General features: G+C 31.6%; 1 protein-coding gene across 1 annotated transcript; it reads right to left on the bottom strand.

The window, feature by feature from the left end:
• Window positions 1-16,113: 16,113 nt before the first annotated feature.
• LOC21400359 (homeobox-leucine zipper protein HOX3) lies at window positions 16,114-19,686 on the bottom strand. The gene is made up of 4 exons (XM_024169107.1): window positions 19,599-19,686; window positions 18,911-19,131; window positions 18,664-18,743; window positions 16,114-16,446 (listed from the first exon to the last, which is right to left on the bottom strand). The coding sequence occupies exons 1-4, from the start codon at window positions 19,684-19,686 to the stop codon at window positions 16,116-16,118; spliced, it is 720 nt and encodes a 239-aa protein (XP_024024875.1). The 3' UTR covers window positions 16,114-16,115.
• Window positions 19,687-22,943: the final 3,257 nt, after the last annotated feature.

Genomic DNA, 22,943 nt, shown 5'->3' with positions numbered 1-22,943 from the left:
TTTTTATTATATAATAATATAATAATATATATTAAATTGTAATTATATATATTATATTATTATATAATATAATATAATTATAATTTTTAATTATTCACAACAATTTAACTTCATAATTTATCAAACACTATTATACTGATTTTGAAACGTACACAGCTATTAATTTACTAAACACTTAACTACTTTTTATAATATATATATTTTTTTTTCAGCACAATTAAAAGTAATTTTTTTAAAATTTACGGCACTACCAAATTAAGTTAATGTTGACTGAAATTGCTTGTAATAAATTTTGTACGTAAGCCTAAAATCTCTCTCTCTCTATTCTCTCTTTTTTTTTTTTGGCTGAAAGTTGAGGCTCTTCACTATTTTCAAAGTTGATTGTGATTTTCATTAATTATCAGTCCCCCTTTTATTCCTCTCAAATTTATAGGTGAACTCTTCGTTTCAGCTTTTGCTTTGTTGGGCCAGACTTGCCAGACTTTTCTTCTTCTCATTTTGCAGATATTGTAATTATAAATAGGATATCTTCCGGAGATGAGGTTGATCCAAAAAGCTATACGCAATGTGGAAAACAACTCGTGTAGAAATAAAAGCGTTATTGAGTGAAAAACTACTTTATTCTTTTGAAATGTTATAAGTGAGTCAGTGACCAACAAAAAATGTGGCTGTGAAGTAAAACTAAAGATGATTATAGCCACAGAGAGAAAGAGAGAGTAAAAAAGGGTTCCCATTGTTCTAGAATGGTATATGACATGATATCACAGAATTATCTTATCAAATTACTTTTTTAAAGTGAAAAATTCTTATCGAATTAGCTAGTAATATGAATGTAAGACGTTTGTAGGTCAATTTGCACGATAAGATGTTAAGATACCAAGCTAGCTATAATATCCTTCTAATTAGTTACAGAAAGATAATATTGCTAAGTCTAACATAATTACCAGAAAAGGATAAATTCATAAATAAATTATAAAAACAGTTATAAATAAAAGTGACCACTCATTATAAGGGAATTCGACCTTGACCATTCACTGAATTTACTAATAAAGACGGATGGAGCACAAGAGACGAATACAAACATCAATACTCAATGAGAAAAAACCTGTACTGTAAAAAAAAAAAATCGAGCATAAAAAAACTCGTTTGAAAGAAACACTACAGTTAATGGATTAAACCAATCGACCAAGACCTAACCTCAAATAATAGAGGCATAAACAACACAACGTAGATACACATCTAGTCAGACATCATCACCCCATAATCAGTAAACAACTCAAACAGGTGGGACAAAATAACAAACCCAGAAGTTGGGAAAACCACTGACCACATCTATTATTGGAAGAAACATAAAATTTATCAGTGATAACAACACCGTTATTATACACATACTAGATCTATAAAACAAAAGGAAAAAACTTCGGACACCGATGTACGCCGAACACCTTAAGCAAAGGGCAGCAAGTGAAGGAACCCTAAAAAAAAGGCTGTTAGCTTCGAGAGACCCGTAAGGAGTCGAAACGACACCGCCAAGCAGGAGCACATGAGTAGCATGTGCCATTGCCATCGTCGCCGGAAGGAGGTGCTGCCACAGCCAAAAGAAGACCACCACCATGCGGAAGAAAACTCTATGAGCTCTCACCCACCCACCTGCGAACGAGCCGGTAAGCACAACCCAATCGCGAGGCTTCCAAGCTTCCTTCAGTTTTCGATCCACCCAAATAGAAACACCTCGCATCTTACCACCACCACCATCAAGAAGTCCACAATGAGACAAGTCAGAGAACCAAAACTCAAGGCGGGAGCCCTGCGACTTGTTCATAGACAGTGCTGGAACTCCGACTAACAACTGCTCTCCAACGAACTTTAAAAGACAGAAAGAAGGAAAGGCGTGAGAGGAATATGATTTTAGGCTATTCCTTCGGTGTTATTTTAGGCTATTATCTCCTTTTTTTTGTTTCCTTTTTCTCTTTGAGATTATTATGCATTTGTTTTTCAATAAAAAATTCTCCAAGATAATTAGTTAAATAGACACGTATTAATGTTTTTACTCAAAGCCATAATAACAATTTAACATCCTATTGATACAATATCGGATATCCTATAAATTGCGAATAGATAAAACAAGATACATCACAATCATCTCATAATTGAAATAAGCTAACTAATATTCTTTTTTTTTTATAAAAGGAAAGAAACTCATATCTCCTTAAAAAAAAAAAAAGAGCTTTATACTAATTAGAGCCACCTAATTTATTCATATCAACCTCCAAGAAATAAGCTAACTAATATTCTTGTTTACTTTCAAAATTAAAAAAATATTCTTGTTCAAGACAAAGAAAAAAAAAACTAAAAGAATCTAATTACTAACCAAAGTCACCTAATTATTCATCAAATTTTCTTATAGATGTGACAGTTTTCTTGTCATATCCCTAATGTATCTCCTCTTTATTTGTGGTAAACACAAAATCCTCCTCCTTTCTTCTTCACCACCACTGTCCTTTCACTATTCCTAACCCCACCATTTTTCCAAACCCTACTAGCTCTTATATGTACTTTTCCTCTTTTAAATAGTACGTATATACCTAGTTTTTTCCTTCATAGATTTTTTTTCCTCATTTCATTCCTTTTTTTTTTTACTACACATACATAGTATATACATATATATAATCATGGGACAGTACCTAAAGAATAAGGACTTTTCCGTCCCTAGATAGTGACACGTTATAAAAAATTAAATGAGTCAAAACTGAGGTCGCAAAATAAAGTTGCATAATCGAGTAGTTTAGGTTGGAAAAGATTCAAAAGACAGTCTCACAAGTGCACCCAGATTTGTTTACGCACCTCTTTTTTCCTCTTAATAAATTAACTTTTTTTTTAATTAAAAAAAGATCCTTGTTCAGTCAGTATAATCAGTACATATTGTAGAATCATTTTATTCAAGTGTTAGGGGATGTTTAGTTGGAGGATTTAAACCATGATTTAAATCATAGTTCATGGTTCACTATAATATTTTTTCTCACAAAAAATACACGTAAATTAAAAATGATTCTAATCATATGATTCTAATTCATAAACTAAACGTCTCATTCAACTGAACAGAAAACCATGAGTCAAGTAGTTTGCGTATAAGTTACCTGTTACACACACATATATATGTATATATTTACATGTATATATGTATATATAGACACACACACCTGATCAGAGGCTCGGATCAATCATATTTTACCTTTTTCTATCGCACCATCGGTCAATTAGTCAAATCAATTACAAGATTAATTAAGGAAGTTGATATTATAGATAAGTGATCATTGGGCTTAACAGTGACCTTTCTTTGATTGCATCAGACACGTATTATATAGGGGAAAATTCTCATATGATAGATCATTGTATGCATGAATAATTTATTGCTAAATGCTTGTTAAATTGTTTAGAACCCTTTGCTTTTTTCGCCCCTATTTAATGAACAATACTTGTAACAGCGATTAAACATGTGACGCAAGCTAAGGACTGGGAAATATGAAATGGGATTATTGAGTAATTAATCACAATTAACTAACATAAAAAGCCAACGGCAAAGAGCAAAAAGGAGATCCTCTTGAACTAATGATTTGGGTTATCCATCTCAAAAGGAATGTAATAGAAAGTGGAAGTTCGTGAGTAATAAACATCAGTCACATTCACATACCTAAAAAAAAAAATCCAGTCTCTTTGGACCCTGCATAATTGACAATTCGATATATCACATCATAAAAAAGTGGCAGCTTTTATTTTTTGAACTCGAGCACGCCCACCATGAAATTACCTCTTCAATAACTAAAAACAAAAACAAAAAAAGAAATTAAAATTCTGCTAAAGAACGTCAATAGTAACACGCAATTTTTGAATGGTCAAGTGTTCATTAAATTTCGTAAATTATATATAAATATATATATATATATCTTTTTAGTTATAATATATATGCAAAGGATTAATTCTATTAATGCACTCGAAAACTATGTACTCTAATTTAACATGCCATATTCTTAAAAAAAAAAAAAACAAAAAAGAACGAAAATGATACATGCCATTTGAATTTTTAAAAGAGTGCATTTTAATTAACTCCTGAACTAAAAGAGTAAATTTAAATTTTCAAATCTTTTTGCTACAATTTATTTCATAAGAATTTGTTTTTAACTATTTAAATCTATAAAATAAACAGAAACTAAAAGTTGAATTTTAGTTTAGATTTTCTGTTCGAATTAACCAATCAACAAAACGGGTCATAAGTTCAAGTTATGAAGACTAGAACTTTTATAGGCTTGGTTCACCGCACATGAGTAGGGTTGAACACTCAAAATTCTTGACTTTGATCACAAACATAGCTTTGGAATTGAAAGGACAGCTGTTTAAAAGAAGAATCCTTTAGTGAAACTGATGAGAATACTCTCGTTCACTTTGCGGATTCGAGTTTTTAATTCGAACTGAGATGTAACATTTTCTGAGAGCTTTTCACTGTAGCAGAAAAAGTTGATGTAATATTTTTTTAGAGCTTTTTACTGTAGAAACTTAAAACTGAAAACTCGAATCGGTAAAATGAATGAGGTATAAGAGGACCCCAAGTCCAATGATTCATGGCAACGCATATGCCCATGCAAGCACTGTGGGGTTACCAAACACGTGCATTTCTGTAACCTTTTCTTCACTTGGAGGACCAACCCTATCCCTTTGGCCTTTGTTTTCTCTCAATTCTATCCCTTATACTTTCTAGCTCATATTGAACTAGCACATCTTTTCTTTTGGATTGCCCTTGAGTCTTTTTAAGTTCTAACTAGCAAATTCCCATTTCCATGATCACTTTTATATATACAAATGCTCAAATTAAAAACTCATATGATGATCTGTCCAAGTAGGACTGGAGTACATTACAAATAAGAGTTCAAATTGCCTCAATTTAAACCGGCGAATCAAACGGAGTTTAGAGGTTTTAGCCTAACTAATTGGATTATCCTTCTTATGTCATCTGCAAAACAATATATGAGCAAATATGGGTAATTTTTGGTTAATTGTACGTGCATATGGTATACATGCACATATTATAAATATATCTTTTTCGGTTTATGTTTGCACTAATAATAATGTACGGATAGATTAGAGAATATGAAATTCATGATGATCAACAGACTCAACACGTAAAATGGATCTTCTTGATTAATTTTAGCTTTTTTCATTTATCCAAAAAAGAAAAATCTAATTTAATAAAAAGATTTTCCAAAGCAAGATAAAGATCATTCGAAAACTAATTAGCCTGATTAGAAGCTAGCAAATATATATCTCATTATTTGGAAAGGCTTACTTAAGCTTGAAAACTGATATAGTCTTTGATCAGTTCCCGGTTCGCATAATTTGTTCGCCAAACTTATTATGAATTTCCATGTCGGATTGTCAATTGTTTATTAATGGAAAGGATCATCGAACTCATTTATCCATTACTTAACACTAAAAGGGTCATTAGCGACAGCATTTATCGTTACTAAAACTATAGTATTAGCGACGATATGTCGTCACGAAAAGGAAAACAAAATTTTTGAACGACTTGTCATCGCATTCACCATTTGCGACGACGTGTCGTTGCACAAAATTTCACTATTTGTGACGACATATCATCGCTAAAAGTTGACAAATTATTCGCGACGACGGGTCGTCGCTAATATCTGTTGGCGCCAAATCCAATCTGGCGCTAACAATTTTGGCGCCAATTTGTCCATTATTTGTGACGAAATGTCGTCGCAAATAGTGATAGTTACAGCTGGCGGTCACGTGGCTAAAAAGAGGCGAAAAATTTGGCGGTTTTCCGCAAATAGGTTCAAGATATTTCTTTATTTTTTGCGACGACATATTGAAAAGTTGTCGCAAAAAATGGTTCTAGAAAATTCAGGATGACTTTTTTGCGACGACACGTGTCGTCACAAAAAAGGGTTCCAGAAAATTCTATCAAGAACAACTATTTTTTGCGACGACTTATTTAATGATGTCATCACAAATAACTTGGAATTCAAATTTCCCCAAAAAAAGGGCGGAAACTTTGGCAGTTTCTTTAAAATTATTTGCGACGACATTTTAACAAAGTCGTCGCAAAAAATGAGCACGGGTATATTCTTCAAGAATATTCTCTAAAATATTAATGAGGTGAATAAGAACGACGTCATTGTTATATTAATTGTGACGACAATTAATATTTTTGTGACAACATTATGTCGTCGTAAAAAGCCACTTGTATAAACGTGATCGCATAACTCTTTTCTCCATTTTTTTCGGTGACCCTCTCAGTTTCTCTCTCCTTCTCCATCCAAAACCTCTAAAAACCATCCAAAAACTCTAAAAAAAGCGCAAACATATCATTTTGTCTTCAAATTCTTCATTTGCGGAGAAAAATATTCCGAAAAAATTCAAAAACAATGGAGTTTTCACCTCGTCGTCGCCGCCCATTTTTTCAGCCGTCGTCGTCGTTTACTGGCTGCCGTCGCCCTCCTAGCCTTGCTGCCATACCGTTTTCCAACCCCCGGTGTTTGTGGGTTTAGAATTTGTGAGTTAATATTTTATATTTTATAAATTGATTTTGGTATTTTGGTTGTGGTTTGTGGTTTTGTTTCATCTATTGAATTTAGTTTGTGGTTTTGGATTTAGAATTGTGAATTGTAAATTAGAATTGAAATTGAAATTTGTGGTAATTAGATTGAACTTTGTATGAAATTTGTTTGATAATGATTATGTGATGATGATTAAAAAATAGGTGACCTATGGAAATATTAAGAAGTTAAAACTAATGAATTATATATATGATAATTAAAAAAGTTTGATGGAAATATTAAGAAGTTAAAAATAATAAATTATATATATGATGATTAAAAAATTTAGATGAAAAATTTAATTAGTATTATATTACTAATTAAAAAAATTAAAAATAAATATTATAAAATAGTTTATAGAATGTTAAAGACAATTACAAAATAATTTGTGTTAATTTTCATAAAATTTGATAAAACTTCATAACAGGCAATCATGTCTTGCCCAGTCGCTACATGTGATGGCTTTTCAGGGGGAGCACTGCCTCCACCAGATCCTTATAGGTTGTGATCACACTGTGAGTCTGGTATGTTAGAATATAATTATAAATTTGTTAAATTAATTACATCAGTATTATATGATCACTAAATATATTTCAGTCTACAGCACTTGATACCGCACCTCGACGACGTCGTGGAGGTCGAGGGAAGGCTAAGGGTCACGAAATCGCAGCCAGAGTGGCAAAAGAAGGAAAGATCACACCCATGTTTGATGAACGTGGAGGTACTTGGAAGGCAATTGGAAACTACGACACCTGGTTTGATAGTGTCGTTGCAATCCATGTTAGGGATGTTTGTGAGCCTTTTCACGATGCTTCGAAGGACGTGGACATTCAACATAAGAGAGAGATTCAACAGCGCCTACTGGTATAAATTATTCAACTTCATTATTTTTTAATTTAATCTAAATTTCAATATAATAAAATCATTTAACATGTTTATATTGTATTACAGGAATGGTTCAACCTCGATTCTGACCATGACGATGGTATAATTAGGTCCGTGGTTGAAAGCGACCTCCATGATTATTTTAAAAATCTTGGTGGTTCAGAAAATGAGAGTGCAATTAGGGCCCACCCTCTTAAAAATCTCAGGAATCCAGATCACTGGGGTCGTTGCTGCGATAGATTCATGACCGATAAGTTTCGGGTAAGTAGATCTCTTTTATATGTTGTTTTATTATATATAATAAAGGTTAATTTTACTAACGTTGAATGTAATCATAAATAGAAAAAGTCAGGAATCAATAAACTTAATCGTAGCAACGAAAAGTGGTCCAGTTTTTATGGTTGGCAGTCGTCCTCCCAACATCGCGAGAAGAAAGTAAGTATTTGTTAATAATTTATTCAATATAAATGTTAATTTGGTAATTGATTACACTATATTCATATACATTTAACCTACTATACAGTCTACCACATGGACTCAACAGCCGATGTCCGTCATCGATAACTGGGGGGACATGCATCGTCGTGGGGATACTTGGGAATCCCCAAGCTGAGCAGACTTTTGTAAGTATACTCGTAATGTTTAATTATATTTTTTTATTTAAATTACATTATGTATTTAATTACATTTCTTATAATATTTGTAGCATCAGATGGAGGGAGAAAGAAAAACACAGATCCAGACGTAGTCTGGTACTTACGGATCATCCGCCGTATGAGCAGTTAACGAGGAGGATATTATGGAGCAGTTTCTGGACACCCGCAGAGGACAGAAGATTGGAGTAGGTCGCACACTCTTACAAAAAATTTATCGAGGGGATGCGTCGTCATCTAGCTCACGCTCGGCAAGATCTTCTATGATACGTTCGGACCCACACGTAGAAGAATACTTGCAACAAAGTTACCAGCAAAACCTCAAGTTGTACGAGAGCGTCAGAATGATGCAGGACTTCATCACTCAAATGCACCCCAACATGACTTTCCTAGCGGTTACTCTCCGAATCCTTCTGATGATAACAACGATGATTCTAGTGATGCTGCTAATTTAGGAGATTAGATTTTTATTAATGTAACCATTTTTATTTCCATATACATTTCTACTATAATTACATTTTTATTTTATTTTATTCATTACTTTTTACAATAATAATTTTTATTTATAATTTTTATTATTTATTAATTATATTTAATATTGGGTTTAAATATATAGTAATATACAACATTAATTATTAAAATGAGAAAAAAATTAACATATTATTTGCAACGATAAATTTGTTCACAAAAAATGTAAGCCACGTCAGCTAATTCTGCATCTTTTGCGGCGACTTAATTCATAAAATGTCGTCGTAAATACTTAATGCCATGTCATCTTAATGATGTAACTGACGAAATAATTACAACGACTCATTTGCGACGATTGTCATCGTAAAAATAATTGTAACGACTGCTTGTCGTTGCAAAACTTATTTTTGCGACGAATCAATTACGACGACAAGTGGTCGCTAAAAATTTATTTGCGATGACTTTTTATTTTTTGCAATGACTTTTTATCATTGTTAATAGCCCTTTTTCTTGTAGTGTGATTGATTGAATTACGTACAACTTCCTTTTCTCCATTGCTTTTCTTGAAAAAAAAGTTCAACTGGAAACCATTCATCGAACGGCCTTTTTATATATCGTTCAAGTTAAATCAACCATAGTACTTTTTGTCATATATAGACACATACATACATAAACACACACATAAATATATGAATATGTTTATTTAACTATATAAGAGTACCTTATTGTATAATAAGATAATAATGTTATGTTTAGTGTGATCATCGTATTGTATAAACTAATACAGATAGTAAATTAATACGGTCTATGTCGTATTATGGAATACGGCTTATTTTTTGTGTATTGTATTGTATTATTTTATAGTGAATTAATGATTCATGTCGGGGTTTGGCACAAATAGAGATCGGGATTGGGCTGACATAAGGTCATGTTGGAGCCTATAATTGTTGAAAAATTGAATGGACACAATGCAAATATATATTTTTTAAAAATTACATTTTGACCTTAATTTTTTTTAAAATTTCATTTTGACCTAAAACTTTTGAAAATTACATTTTAACCCCAAAATTTTTCAAAAATTATATTTTGACCTCTAATACAATACGTCATGACATCCAACACTATATTGTATTATGATAATACAACACAACACAATATAATACAATACACCTTATATAATACAATATAATATAAGCTACCAAATATGTCCATAATGTTGATGATTTTAGCAAAATTAAAGAAAGTATATCTAATGCTGATGGTGATGATAATCTTGATAGGCCTAGTCTATTCTGAATCCATATAATATCCTAATAGAATCAATTTGCCACTTTTCAGTACTTAATCACATGATGGCTAGGAAGATTTTAGCAACATATCAGTACGATTACCCTACACCCTCTTAAAGAAGATAAATATGTAAAATGCCATGAATAATGTCAATGTTGTCAATTCAAGCTGTGAGCGTGCCCACATAGGAAGAATATAAGTCGAACTTCCTTCTCTCTCTCTCTCTCTCTCTCTCTCTCTCTCTCGGACTTGTATAATAAATAATAAACTAGTAAAAGTGACAATCGATAATTGGTACTTTCTACTATTGTAGTACCATAAGGAGTTAAAAAGAATCATGTGATGAGAACCGAAAGGGGATCAAAAGGGGTAAATAGTACTACTATATACTGTATAGTATGGTCCAAGTTGAGTGGTTCGAAGTGGCTCTCTTTTTGTGCAGTTAGGACACATTGTAAGAAGAGTTCGGGAGGCATAAGTGAGTCAAAATTGGTGAGCCTGTCGGCCTTTGAATCTCTGTATATTTCCAAATTAAATCACTATACCAACCTTAAATATATATATATACACACACATAAATATATATATATATATAGATGTCCTCCAATGCTCTTAGTAATTAGCTTAGAAAAACAGATAAAATTGCAAGTTTTTTTTTCTTTTTTTTTTCTTTTGTTTAGTGCTAAATAGAAGATGTAAGAGCAATATTGTTGTAATTGGTACAAATATTATGCATACGATCATCTTTTAGAATCACTCACAACTTTTTTCTTGGTATACACTTTCTAACTTTCAATTAATACTTTTAAAGCTCTTTTCTCAGTTTCTCCTTCTGGGACGGATAAGGTGATGAGCGGCCTCAATTAAAGATGTTCTACTACTAAAAAAGGACTTTCACAAACTTAATTAATCAGAAATCTAGGACTTCTTATGTAATTCATGAATTAAGGAGGTGGTTGTTGAGGCTAACAGTACAACGTTGTGGTAGGGCTTGTGAACCCAAATTAATGCATAATTGATCGGCATGCCTATGATGAATGATCTTTAACCTCAAAACTCAATTTCTTCATTTTAGTTTATTTTATTTTATTTAAAATAAAAAAAAGCCCTAAAAGGGTGTTGAGTTAAACCTTTTTTGCCTTTAAACAAGACCAGGTATCTTTAAAAGTCTATATATAATTAAGGTTGGACAAGAATATATAATACTGCTCATCTCACTGAGAAAATGATCGATCACGTGGTGAGCAAACTTATCAATCTTTCAAAAGGGCAAGGACATTATGATGGCAATTAAGCTAAATCATAGTGGATTGTGGAAATGAGTATGTGATGAGGTGTGCTTTTCTTATAGTTTGCAAAAACATTAAAGTTACCCAGTTTGTATCATCTGAAATTAAATAACTACAAGAATCCCCAAAAATATAAGAATAAAAAGAAAGGCTATATAAGTGTCATATATATTGCAGTTCGCTAGCCCACAATTGAATGGAATTTTGTAATGTGTTGATTAATGGTTTAACAATCTTAATGCGTTTTAGGCCTAACAAGTAGTAGTTCACATGCATCGTTATGTGGACGGTTAAACTACCGATCTCTTTGTTCAACACGTGAAGGGAAGAGTTGACTCAATCTTGGGTAGCGAACATTATGAAGATAAGGTTATCGCAACAAAAAGAAATTAAAGATTTTAAACACAATTATAAATGTATTAATACCAATAGAACTTATAGGAATCAGATTATGTGTTTGTGGGGTTGTCTTAATATTGGTAATCCTTCTTAACCAACTAGATTCTTTGAGAACACCTAGCTATAACTTCATTATAATAAATATAAAGGAAGTAGATATAATGTCATTGAAGTACGTAGTGCATATGAATTTAAAGTTATGTATTAATTTTCACATCCAACAAGATATGTGGTTAGAAAAATACGTTGTAAATAATGCATATCACAACATTTCTTTAGAGACATTATTTGGAATGATTTACAAGTCCTATACGTTTTTTCATTCTTCTCATTTTGGAAGGAAAAGAGGAGGAAATATTGTCTAATTTTCTCACTTATGAAAACAGAAAAACAGATGAATTCTCTTTCTAGTATTATTGAAATATCTTAATTACTTCCAAAATCCAAACCATGTGAAAGAACATTCCTTTTGAGATGTGCCACTCATAATAATTCATTATTACCAAATGCACAAACATCTTGTTGTTTGTCATCTTTCTTCCCTCACTGCTCAAAATTTCTCCAAAAGAAAGAGCAATTTCCAAAGTACAGCTAAGAACAATCTCATCCCTTTGGAATTACTAGTTGAATGAATGAATGAGGGGAAAGGAGACGGAAAGAAGGAAAGAATGAGAGAAGAAAGAAGGGAAAAAGGGGAACATATTTAATGGGCCTCGGAGACATGCTGAGTGTGTGTTTTCACACATTTTAGGTTGGAAAGGAAACTTTTTGACAAAATTTTTCTGACAAATTGTGCTATCACAAATGTGTCCATAACCACCAATTATAGAATAAAGCTCATGCCGAAGTGAGGCCCATGTGATGTGGTTTTCAGTGCCCTAAGGCCTACTTATTCTGTGTGTTCGGTTGGAAGGTAGTTCATATTAATTTCCCCTCTAAAGTACTCTTCTTTCAAAATCTTCATCAATTTTAGTTTTTTGTTTTTTTTTATTGTTCCATCAATTTTAGTTGGTTAAGTCATCTAATCACTAAAATTAGAACTAACTTATTCTCTTTATTCTCCTAATTTCGTACTTTGCTTTTTTCCCCTTGTTTGGACTAGAATTTTCCTTTTCTCCTAATTTGATTGAAAAATTAATAATAAACTCTTAATTCGTTTCGTTTAATAAAATACATTTTGCCAAATTCAGTTTACTACTCGTAAGCTTATAGAGTTGATCAATGAATGAAATTCAAGGGCCCCAAAACTGCAATCTTTCCACCAAGAAAAAACAAAGCTGGGACGCTCTTCTCTTATATGGGCACATGTGTTTGGCCATTGTTGGGCGTTAAGACCCGGCATAAATCATTACCATTCTACACTTGTGATATTGTCACTTTTTTTTCCCTTCTTTTTATAGGGTGATATTGTTACTATATATATATATATAGATATATATATATATATATATATATATATTTTTTTTTTAACTTAACTTTGCTCTTTGTGTGTATAACTTGCTAAGACATAAGAAATTAATGTACCAAAACTTAAGGGGGAAAAAAAAAAGAAAGAAAGAAAACTACATGTGAATTCAGTAATTACCATTTCAAAATCACAAGATAGAAAGGCATTATTCACTTATGCGACTAAAAATAGATCCACTTTTGCTTTTTATTTATTTGAAGGGAAAAAAAAAAAAAAATTCAACAAAAAAGATCCTTCCCGTCGCCCCCTTTCGCTTTTCTTGGTCCATTAAATATGTTTTGGCCCATTTCCTTATGCCAGTTCGTTTCAACTAGAAGCCCAAACTCAAGAACTCGTTTGTGAACAGATTTTTTAAAACCAGAGTTGCTCGAGAAATTTTGAGAACATGGTAGATCTTTTCGTAGAGAATTATGTCGTAGGGAGTAAAACGACAGTACTCAAGTGATAAGTTGAAATATCAGGTGCGGTATATTTTTACAAAATTCCAAGTTACCACGTAATGTCTTTGTTAAATTGCAGAAATTATATGTTAATTTTAATGTTAGATATAAAAACTACTAAAACATATAAGTGCATGGAATCATCTTTAATACAAATCAGAGACGAAGGTGTCACAACACTCGTAATACAAATACTAACCATGCTAATAACTCTAAAAGCTATTAAGATTCCTGAGTCTGGATTTTTATCTGTTACTCTTAATTAATATCTTTTTCACAAATAATTATATTAGTCAAAATAGTATTAATTAAGAGTAAGAGGTAAAAATTCAAACCCAGAGGACAAGTGGGCTGTATAAGATGTAAAAATTAACTAAAAAGAATATTAATCAATAATAATAATAAGATGTAAAAATTAAAACCTATACAATTTTATACAGTTTTAAAGAGTATTTGTGAAAATTTCCTTCAACGATTCAACTTAATGGGCTTCCAAGTTCCAGAGGACAAGTGGGCTGTATATATTCTCAACTTTGATTTTTTTTTTTTTTGCTCCAACTTTGAAACCAAATTTACGTGTAGCTACAAAGCTATATTAATCGCGATAAGTTATTGGAGAAGAATTGAATTAATTTGCCCAGCTAGCTATGCAAAAACATTTAGTGCGTTTAGAACTCGTTTTAAAATAATTTTGTTTTTGTATGAAAATAGAAATGAAAACGTGTTCAATTTCACACAGAAATCATTTTTAAAAATGTGTTTGGTAGTTTTTTTAAGAGGTTGTTTTCAGTATAAAAAAAATCACTAATGTCTCACTCTCTCTCTCTACTCGAGAGAGGAGAAAACGAAAACAAAAAATAAAAAATGACTAAAAGTCATTTTTCATTTTTCTTCCATTTTACACTAAATTAAAAAATCATTTTCATTTCCGTTTTTTACCTTTAATTGTGTCAAATGTCATTTCTCTTCCATTTTCATTTTTTCGTTCTTAAAAAACGTGAAAAATAAAAACGAAAACAACTTCAAACACAGCCATCGCTTTTCTCTAAGTCCATTTCAAATGAGGTAAGAAAAAAAAAAGTTGTACAACACATTTTCCAGTATTTAATTGAGCTGTATATATGCTATCATGCTTACGAAATTGCGCATATAATATAATATATACACAATAGCATGCACTAGGAGTGTTCAAAAAAACTGAAAAATTGAAACCGACCGATACCGAACCGTCAAACCGACTGAAAAAACTAAAAATTCAGTTCCACGTCAGCAAATCAACTAATTCGGTCGGTTAACCGTCAGCCGAAGTGATCAGCTAAACTGAACCGACCGACCAATTTATAAAAAAAGTTATTATCCATATATTCGAACCTCCAATCTTGTAGATGGTGAATATAAGTCCATCATATTATTGAAGATGGACGTTTAAAAGAAGTTAGATCTCTCAAACTTGTAAGTTGTGATGGAGAAATGAAATACATAGCCTTTTATATAAAATAGTTGAGGGAGGATATTCTCATCTCTTTTCAATCTGAGACTATTAAAAGTCTGATGTTTTTGAAAATTTAAGCACATCAGACTTTTGAAAGTCCCATATTAAAAAGATATGAGAATGTCTTCCCTCAACTATTCTATATAAAGGCTATATATTTCATTTTTTCATCACAACTTACAAGTTAGAGAGGTCTAACTTCTTTTGAACGTCCATCTTTAATAATATGACGGACTTCAATATAAATAAGTTTTCTAATTGAGATAAGATGTAAAGCATTAATTCTTAAGGATACATTCTTTTAGGTTTTATTTTTTTGTCTTTGAAGCCATTTTTTCTTTTTAATTTTAACTATTTAAATATTAAATATTTAAATGGTTAAAATTTAAGAAGAAAATTGTTCACAAAAATTTTTTTAAGTAAGAAACCAACCGAAAACCGACCGATAAAAACTGATAAAAATTGATCAGTTAACCGATTGCAGACATTATTCTTCAGTTCAGTTTCGGTTTTAAATTTTTAAAAACTAACATTATCGATTCAATTTTAAAACCGATCAAAATTATCGGTTAAAAACTGATGAACACCAAAAACTGATGAACACCCGTCCTGCACCATTTACCACCTAAAAAGATGAGATTATTATTATTTATTTATATCCACTAATTCAATCAATTACGACGGTCACAAAGTCCTCATAATTTCCCTTCAATTTTCACACAAATGACAAGACTTTTGACCTTAATGATTGGAATTTTGTACAATTAGTCCTATGTGTCATTGAGTAGTGGACATTCTTGTAATTTGCAACACAAAGTCAAAATTATCCGGCTAGCTAGCTAATTAAGCTAATCATCTCCTTTTTCAATGGTTTCCAAGGCAAACATGCCAAACATTAGAATATCTATGTAGATTTTTTATACAACGTATTGTCCCCCTCCCCCCCGCCCGCAACACGTTGTATAATTAGACTACTTTTATCTATGAACATTCTCTAATTGACCCCTTTTTTTTTTTTTTTTTTTTTTTTTTTTTGCCTTGCACTTGATATCACTTCTTTTGTTTAACTCCACAAAGTGGGCCACTACAAGACAACATATGCATCAGGATAGTGGCGGGATCACAGGGCGGGCGTCGCCACTTTAGGCGACAATGCCGCGGCAGTGGAGGCAGCAACGGCTTTGGTGGGGCCCACCTTGTCGTGGTGGCTGTTGGTGGCGGCGGATGTGGTTGTGGTGGTGGTGGTGGTGACGCGCTCGCAGCGTGGACACATGGTGAGAGTGGAGGCCGGGAGGGGCTCGTAGCTGTGTGGGGAGATCACGGTAGGGGGCCCCACTTTCATGGCCCTCAGCTCCTCCACTTCTCTTTGAAGTCTCCTGTTCTGTTCAGTCAGTGATCCAAACCATCTCTTTAAGTACTCGCACTCCATTTCTGTTTGCTTCAGCTTGCTCCTGCCAGATTATTCAATATAACACATTCATTAATGTCAATAAATTATATCATGGGCATATATATATATATAAACGCATCTATATTTGTCTCTTTTTGTTCCCTAGCTGATAAAATAAAGAAAGAAGTCGTGGATGTTTTAAATGCCGGCCGGTGTGAATGTGTGATATATATATATATATATATATATATATAGACACACACATAGCATGTATATATGTATGTGTGTTTACATAACATATGTTATTATATCCATTTGAAAGGTTTCCTCATGTATTGGTGATTCATTGGTGTCTTTGGAATATTCCTTTCAGGGTGAGATGAAATAAATTATATGCAAAACGAAATAGGATAAATGAGGAAAGAAATTAATTTATCGTATGGATATTGAATTGCAAGCAAGTAATTAAATTATACATAATCTATATGATGTAACAAATAATTTTGCATTAAATGTGTGGTCTTTAATGCACAAGCAGATGTATAGATGGAGATCATAGCTTCAAGTAATCTGTCTAAAAAAAAATCGCAAGAAGGAAAGAAATATGGATATATATAGAGAGAGATAAATTTCTCTCGTAATATATGAATGATTTCCTTGCTAGCTAGTCTGAAATTAAACTCTAGTACGTACAATCTCCATGTGATCAAGTCCATTCCATTTACAAGCACAACTACTAATCTTAACTTGTGTGCAATATCCAACTTTTGATTTGTGTATACATACTCAAGGAATAGCAAAAATTTATATATGTACACACATATATAAAGATATAAATAGATCAACATATTAAACAGCTCGTGTATATATATTTATATATATAGACACACATATACACAGAGAGAGCGTGCATGGGGTACGAAAAGAGAGTAATTGGGTCAAAGAGGCACTCATTAAAATGATGAAACTGACAAGCACACGAGGCTTAAGAACACACCTAGAAATCAATACTGATCATACTCTGATCAATGCTTTTCTAACTCTATGCTTCATACTTTGGACAACTATCATTACAGTGATTCATAAAGCTAAGACCATGAGATAACCGCATCATTTATTGTTCATAAATTTGCATGTCTTGACTGGACCACCTATATATATATATATATATATATAGACACACACACACATATATATATATATATATATATATTTAGACACACACTTATGAGTAGAACTATTATAATTATAATTAATTATGGCATTGACGAATTTTGTGATAAATATGCATTATTTAGGTCTGTTTTCTGTAGTTACAAGAATCATATTTCTTGCTTTTTATACAAACTGTCAAATTGCAAATAACATAATATTCCAGAGACTAGAGCTTTATTAATCACAATCCGGGAAGAGAAACTATTTACTTATAGGAGCATCAAATACCCATTAATAATATGCAGTTCTTAAACACGGTATATGAATGACTAAATGGAACAAAACTATTGTAATTAATTAGTAATTCCTTTTCTATATTTACTTTCTTTTTCCTAGTAATTAATTGTTACTGAATCAAATAAGCGTACTGCATACGGAGTCTCGGGTTCAATTGGTGTTTAATAGGTGTGTGGGTTGTTTTTAATATATGTATTGAATCCTAATTTAAGTCCTCGTAATAGTATTAAAAAAATAGTATTCTATAATCTAAGATAGTAGTGAATTTCAAAAGCAAGAAAAATTTAATTCAACGTGTCTTTTTTCTTTTCACGTATTTAATTCTCCGCTGAAAAGCAAATAATAGGAATAGTTTCGCTAGCTTTTAAATATGTTTCAAGAATAATAAAACTACCACACATACATTAATTGAAGCAGTACAAAGTCAAAACATTTACAGAAAAACAAAATGCAATAAAAAGATGTGTATTTTCTGTGTGGAATAACCTAGCTAAGAGAGCACATATACTGACCACTAAAAGACACGTATATTATATACAATTAAAAAAAAAAAAAAGAGTGAAACTGTAACATCGATAAGGGCCTAGAAGGGTTTCTATCCAAGTAGTACGATAATTAGATTCAGATTGTATACTTTGTGAAAAAGATGTCTTAAATCCCAACCACCAACAAAATGGTCAAAAAGTAGAAACAAAAAGAAAATTCATTTGTCATGACCTAGCTATGTATATACAATACTTATACACATATATTGATATATATGAGTGTGTATATATATATATATATATATATACACACACACACATACAGGGTTTGTCTGCGGTACCTGGCCCTACGGTTCTGGAACCAGACCTCAACTTGGCGTGGCTTCAGCTTCAATTGCAACGCCAAAGCCTCTTTCTGTTTCTGCAAAATTAACAAGAGAGGGAAAATTATAAGGCCTTCTCTCATAAAAATAATTAAATTTAATTTAGGCTATAATATATTGAAAAGAACATGCATTAATTTTTCATTAGACTATTTTATATACATATATATACGTATACGTATATAGATAATATTAGCAGGCTTACAGGGTTTAAGGTATGGTGTTGTCTGAAGCTTTCTTCAAGAAGACGAGACTGCTCTTTTGTGAGGCGGAGTTTCTTTCGAGGAGGACCAGAACCAATATTAGTAGTACTCATTTCATCTTCGTCATCCATATTTGCTGTGATCATCATCCATTCTTCTTGATGATCATGATCATGATCTGCTTCTATTGATGGTACTTGGTTTATGTCCAAGTCTCTCACTACTATATATATGTATACATGCACATTTAAATCAACCAAAATTAGAAAGATTATGGATTATAATTACGTTACCGGTTACTAAATTTTTATGTGACAATTAGGTCTAGAAAAGAACATGTGGGGATCAAAATTTTTTGGGGGAGAAATTTATGGAAAAATATATCAAAGATTCTTTACGTGGGCCATTATCAAAATTACCAAATAAATTCATAAACCTAAAGCTTGATGAGAGAAAAGGAGAAGAAAAACAAAATAATCAAAAGAAGTTTATATGATCATACACACACACACACACTTATACACCAATCTATGTATGTATCTCCCCAGAAAGAGAAAGGAGGAAGAAGAAAAGAGAAATACATACATATATATGCTTGTTTATACACACGCGCGCGCGCGCGCGCGCGCACACACACACACACACACACACACATATATATATATATATATATATATTATATAGGCTTACCCGAGGATGGAAGGGATGGAGAAGAAGAGAATCCTGGTACGGAAATGGTCAACTCCAAGCTTGAAGAGCTCATAGGAAGTACAGCCATAGAAGATGATTATTGCAGAGAAAAAAAAGACGGCCAAAGATGGAGAATTTGTAAGAAGATGAAAAGAAAATTTGTGAGAATTTATTTGGAATGAGAGATTTGGGAAAAGGAAAAAGGTAAAGTAAACAAAAGGCGACGGAAGAAGAGATGAAAAATACACACACATATATCAAATGATGATATGAAACGGAGAGGAGAAAAAGGTGAGAATGTAAAGGTCAAATATATAGCTCTCTCTAGTGGGGAAAGAAGACAAGAATTAAAAACCACATGACCACAATGTGGAAAGGAAAATAGAAAAGAAAATGAAATGAAAATTTGAGAAAAGAAACATATATTAGTGAAGGAAATTCTACCGAGGATGATGGGATTTTTTAAAAAAATTTTAATTTTCTTTTATGGGGGTTAATTTAATTAGTCATGGTTTTGGAGTTGGGGTAGGGGTTATTTGACTGATGTCGTCAAGTCAAAGTGTGTGACCCACCTGATGCGTGACACGTGTCCAAGTGATGAGAAAGGGAAAGTGTAGGAGAATATCCGGCAGGTCTCGCTGTAGAAGAGATGATAAGTGGAGCCCAGAGGTCTCTAGTCTGCTTGTCGATTCAAAGGTCAGCTGCCGAAATCATTGGCACCTAAGCAAAGCACTAGGGTCCCAATTTGGAATTTGTCCTCTCTTCTCTATTCTCTAATTCCCTCTTGTCAAACCTTTTTTTTTTATTTTTTAATTAAAAAAAGGAATATTTACTTACTTGAGAGTTTCTATTCGAGGACTAAAAAAAATAAATTATTAATGATTTTTTATTTTCAAGTATTAAAAATTATTTATGTAGCATATTTTCTAATTTAATGTAATTTTAATTAAATTTAATAGTTAAAAATTAATCGTATTAATAACTTTTAGGAAAAGTTAACATGGTAATTATTTTAGACTTTATTTATATTTATTTTTGTATTATGAAATCTTTTTATTTTAATTTTGAGTCATTTATCCGTGTTTGTAATATCTTTTTATATGAATCCTCATTTATAGTATTATTTATTAGTGAACATTCTTTTTTTAGTCAATTAATACAGCACTTCGACAAATTGTATTAATTTTTTATTTTTTATTTTTTATTTATTCTTTAATTTATTTTCTTATTTAATTTTACTTTTATTATAGAAGCGCATCTTTTGTACATCGTTAAATTATATTTCAATAATATAGTAGTGCAAATATGTCGAGACTTATGAAAATTTGAACCTCTAACTAAAACATTAATTGTTGATGGGAGATTTTCTTTCGTTTTTTTTTTTTATTCTCATAAATATAGTACAGTTTCATGAGAATCTCGCTGTTTTAAAGCATTAATTGTAGAAAAGAGTTTTCTAGAAAATTGTGGGGGTTGCAATATTCTCTTTGGTGGACCTAGAACAAAATCCCTCTAGTCTACTATGTACATGAGAATTTGCTTGCTATATCTCCGTACTTGCATATTCAACAAAAAACACCGTTCAATTTTAACTTTAATAGTCACTTTACAAATTATGAAACTCATACATTTTATGTAATGATTATATGGAGCTAATGGTTCATGGAATTTTAAAGACAACCAGGGATGGTAAGGACTAAGGATTGGGGTAAAGTCTAGGTGACAATCATATTTGAAGTGGGCAATACAAATGCAAAATTTATACGTTTCACTAATAACTTGTTGGTTATTTTTTTATAAACTGCATGCTATTTTTAATAATCTGCAAGATATTTTTTGTATTCTATAAGTTATCTTTCACAATTTAAAATTTTTTTTTTCATAATCTGTAGATTATCTTTTATAGTGGCATTAAAATTTAATATAGTAACATAAATAATAGAATTAAACTTAAAATTTTCTCTAAAAGTACCTATTAATAAAGCTAAATAACCTACTCTATCGTGAAAGTTCTTTTTTTTTTTTCCTTCTTTTGTTTTGTTATAATTACTACTTACTAATTGAAATGTGTTGTTACGTTTTCAATAAAATGAGGTGGTATTGAATACACTTTTACCTGCTATTGCGGATACAAAAGGATTTGTAACGCCTTGCATTAAAGCTGTAGAGGAAAACGACAGAATTTTTTTTGGGGGCATAGAGTTCAGAGTCTCATTTATGTTGGAAGGCTTTGCTTTTAATTGTCTCCAACTCCTTTTGGTTAATGTCCCTATATAGAGCTGTAAATGCATCAATAGTTATGACTTCGAACGAAAACTTTGGCATCCATCCATAGGATATTGCGCATGGAAAAAGTCAATAATGGTTTCTTTCTTTTTTTTTCTTTTTTTTTTCCTTTCTTGTTTTTCTTTTCCCCCTTAATTGGCAGACATGAAAAGATGTCTAGGTCATACTTCAGAAATTTTGAACACTACTAGTAACCGGCACATATTTGAACCTAAATCGAGTATGATAATGGTGATACTGGAAATTTATCGAACAAACAAGAATACAAGTCAATCATTATCACGTAATAATCTTTTTAGTCAGAAAATAAATGAACACATGAGATATACAGTAATTCACTCTAAATTCAGAGTTATGTCTGTTAGGAAATTTTGACTAGGAGATAGAAATTTTCACTATAATCTAAGAGAACTGCAAGCGAATTTGCTTAATAGAATGGACGTAGGGCGTTTTTCCATGTATAATTCTCCATTTATATGCCCTTACGAGATAATTACAATTGATTAAGAATAAAATCGAAAAATATCTTGTTTCCTAATTCAAAATATGCTATATCCCTATCTTATGGGTCAATCTTTTTGAATTATAATAATATGTCTTTCTTCGATCATTGATAATTCATCAGTATAATTTTATTGAGACAAGTTTATTTCAAGAAGTTTCATGTTTTTTTTCCTCCCTTAATTGGTTGTCCGAATTAGGCAATGCCTAGATTCCTCTTTCCCCTTAACTACCTTAATTAGAAAATCCTCATTTAATCACCAATAATCAATACGATTTCAGCAAATAAAGAAGATATTTTAAGTTTATCCTAATGGACAGGGAGCCTACCCCTCAACTTTTGTTCTTTTTCTTTTTTACTTATATTTATATAAAAATCTCTAAAAAATTGCACAAAGCCCCTCTAAAAAATTAAAAATATTATCTTTTATATCCCTTTAAGTTTATATTATAGTTACTAGTTACCTCTCATATAAATTTACGACTTTGTTACTGTTAATGGAGCCTCTTTTTTGTTATTAAAAATGTTATGACCTAGTTTGCTAGCCCTTTTCTGCC

This window comes from Morus notabilis, unplaced genomic scaffold (assembly GCF_000414095.1).
Source record: "Morus notabilis unplaced genomic scaffold, ASM41409v2 Scaffold109, whole genome shotgun sequence".
In the NCBI taxonomy this organism is placed as follows: domain Eukaryota; kingdom Viridiplantae; phylum Streptophyta; class Magnoliopsida; order Rosales; family Moraceae; genus Morus; species Morus notabilis.
The sequence above is the reverse complement of the archived record's forward strand: the minus strand, read 5'-3'. Positions and strand labels throughout refer to the sequence as shown.

Coding starts and splice junctions, on each gene's coding strand:
- LOC21400359 (XM_024169107.1), bottom strand. CDS start 19,686: ATGGCTGTACTTCCTATGAGCTCTTCAAGCTTGGAGTTGACCATTTCC. Junction 19,132..19,598: donor TCCATCCCTTCCATCCTCGG/GTAAGCCTATAT, acceptor ACATATATATAG/TAGTGAGAGACTTGGACATA. Junction 16,447..18,663: donor TTCCAGAACCGTAGGGCCAG/GTACCGCAGACA, acceptor ATAATCTGGCAG/GAGCAAGCTGAAGCAAACAG.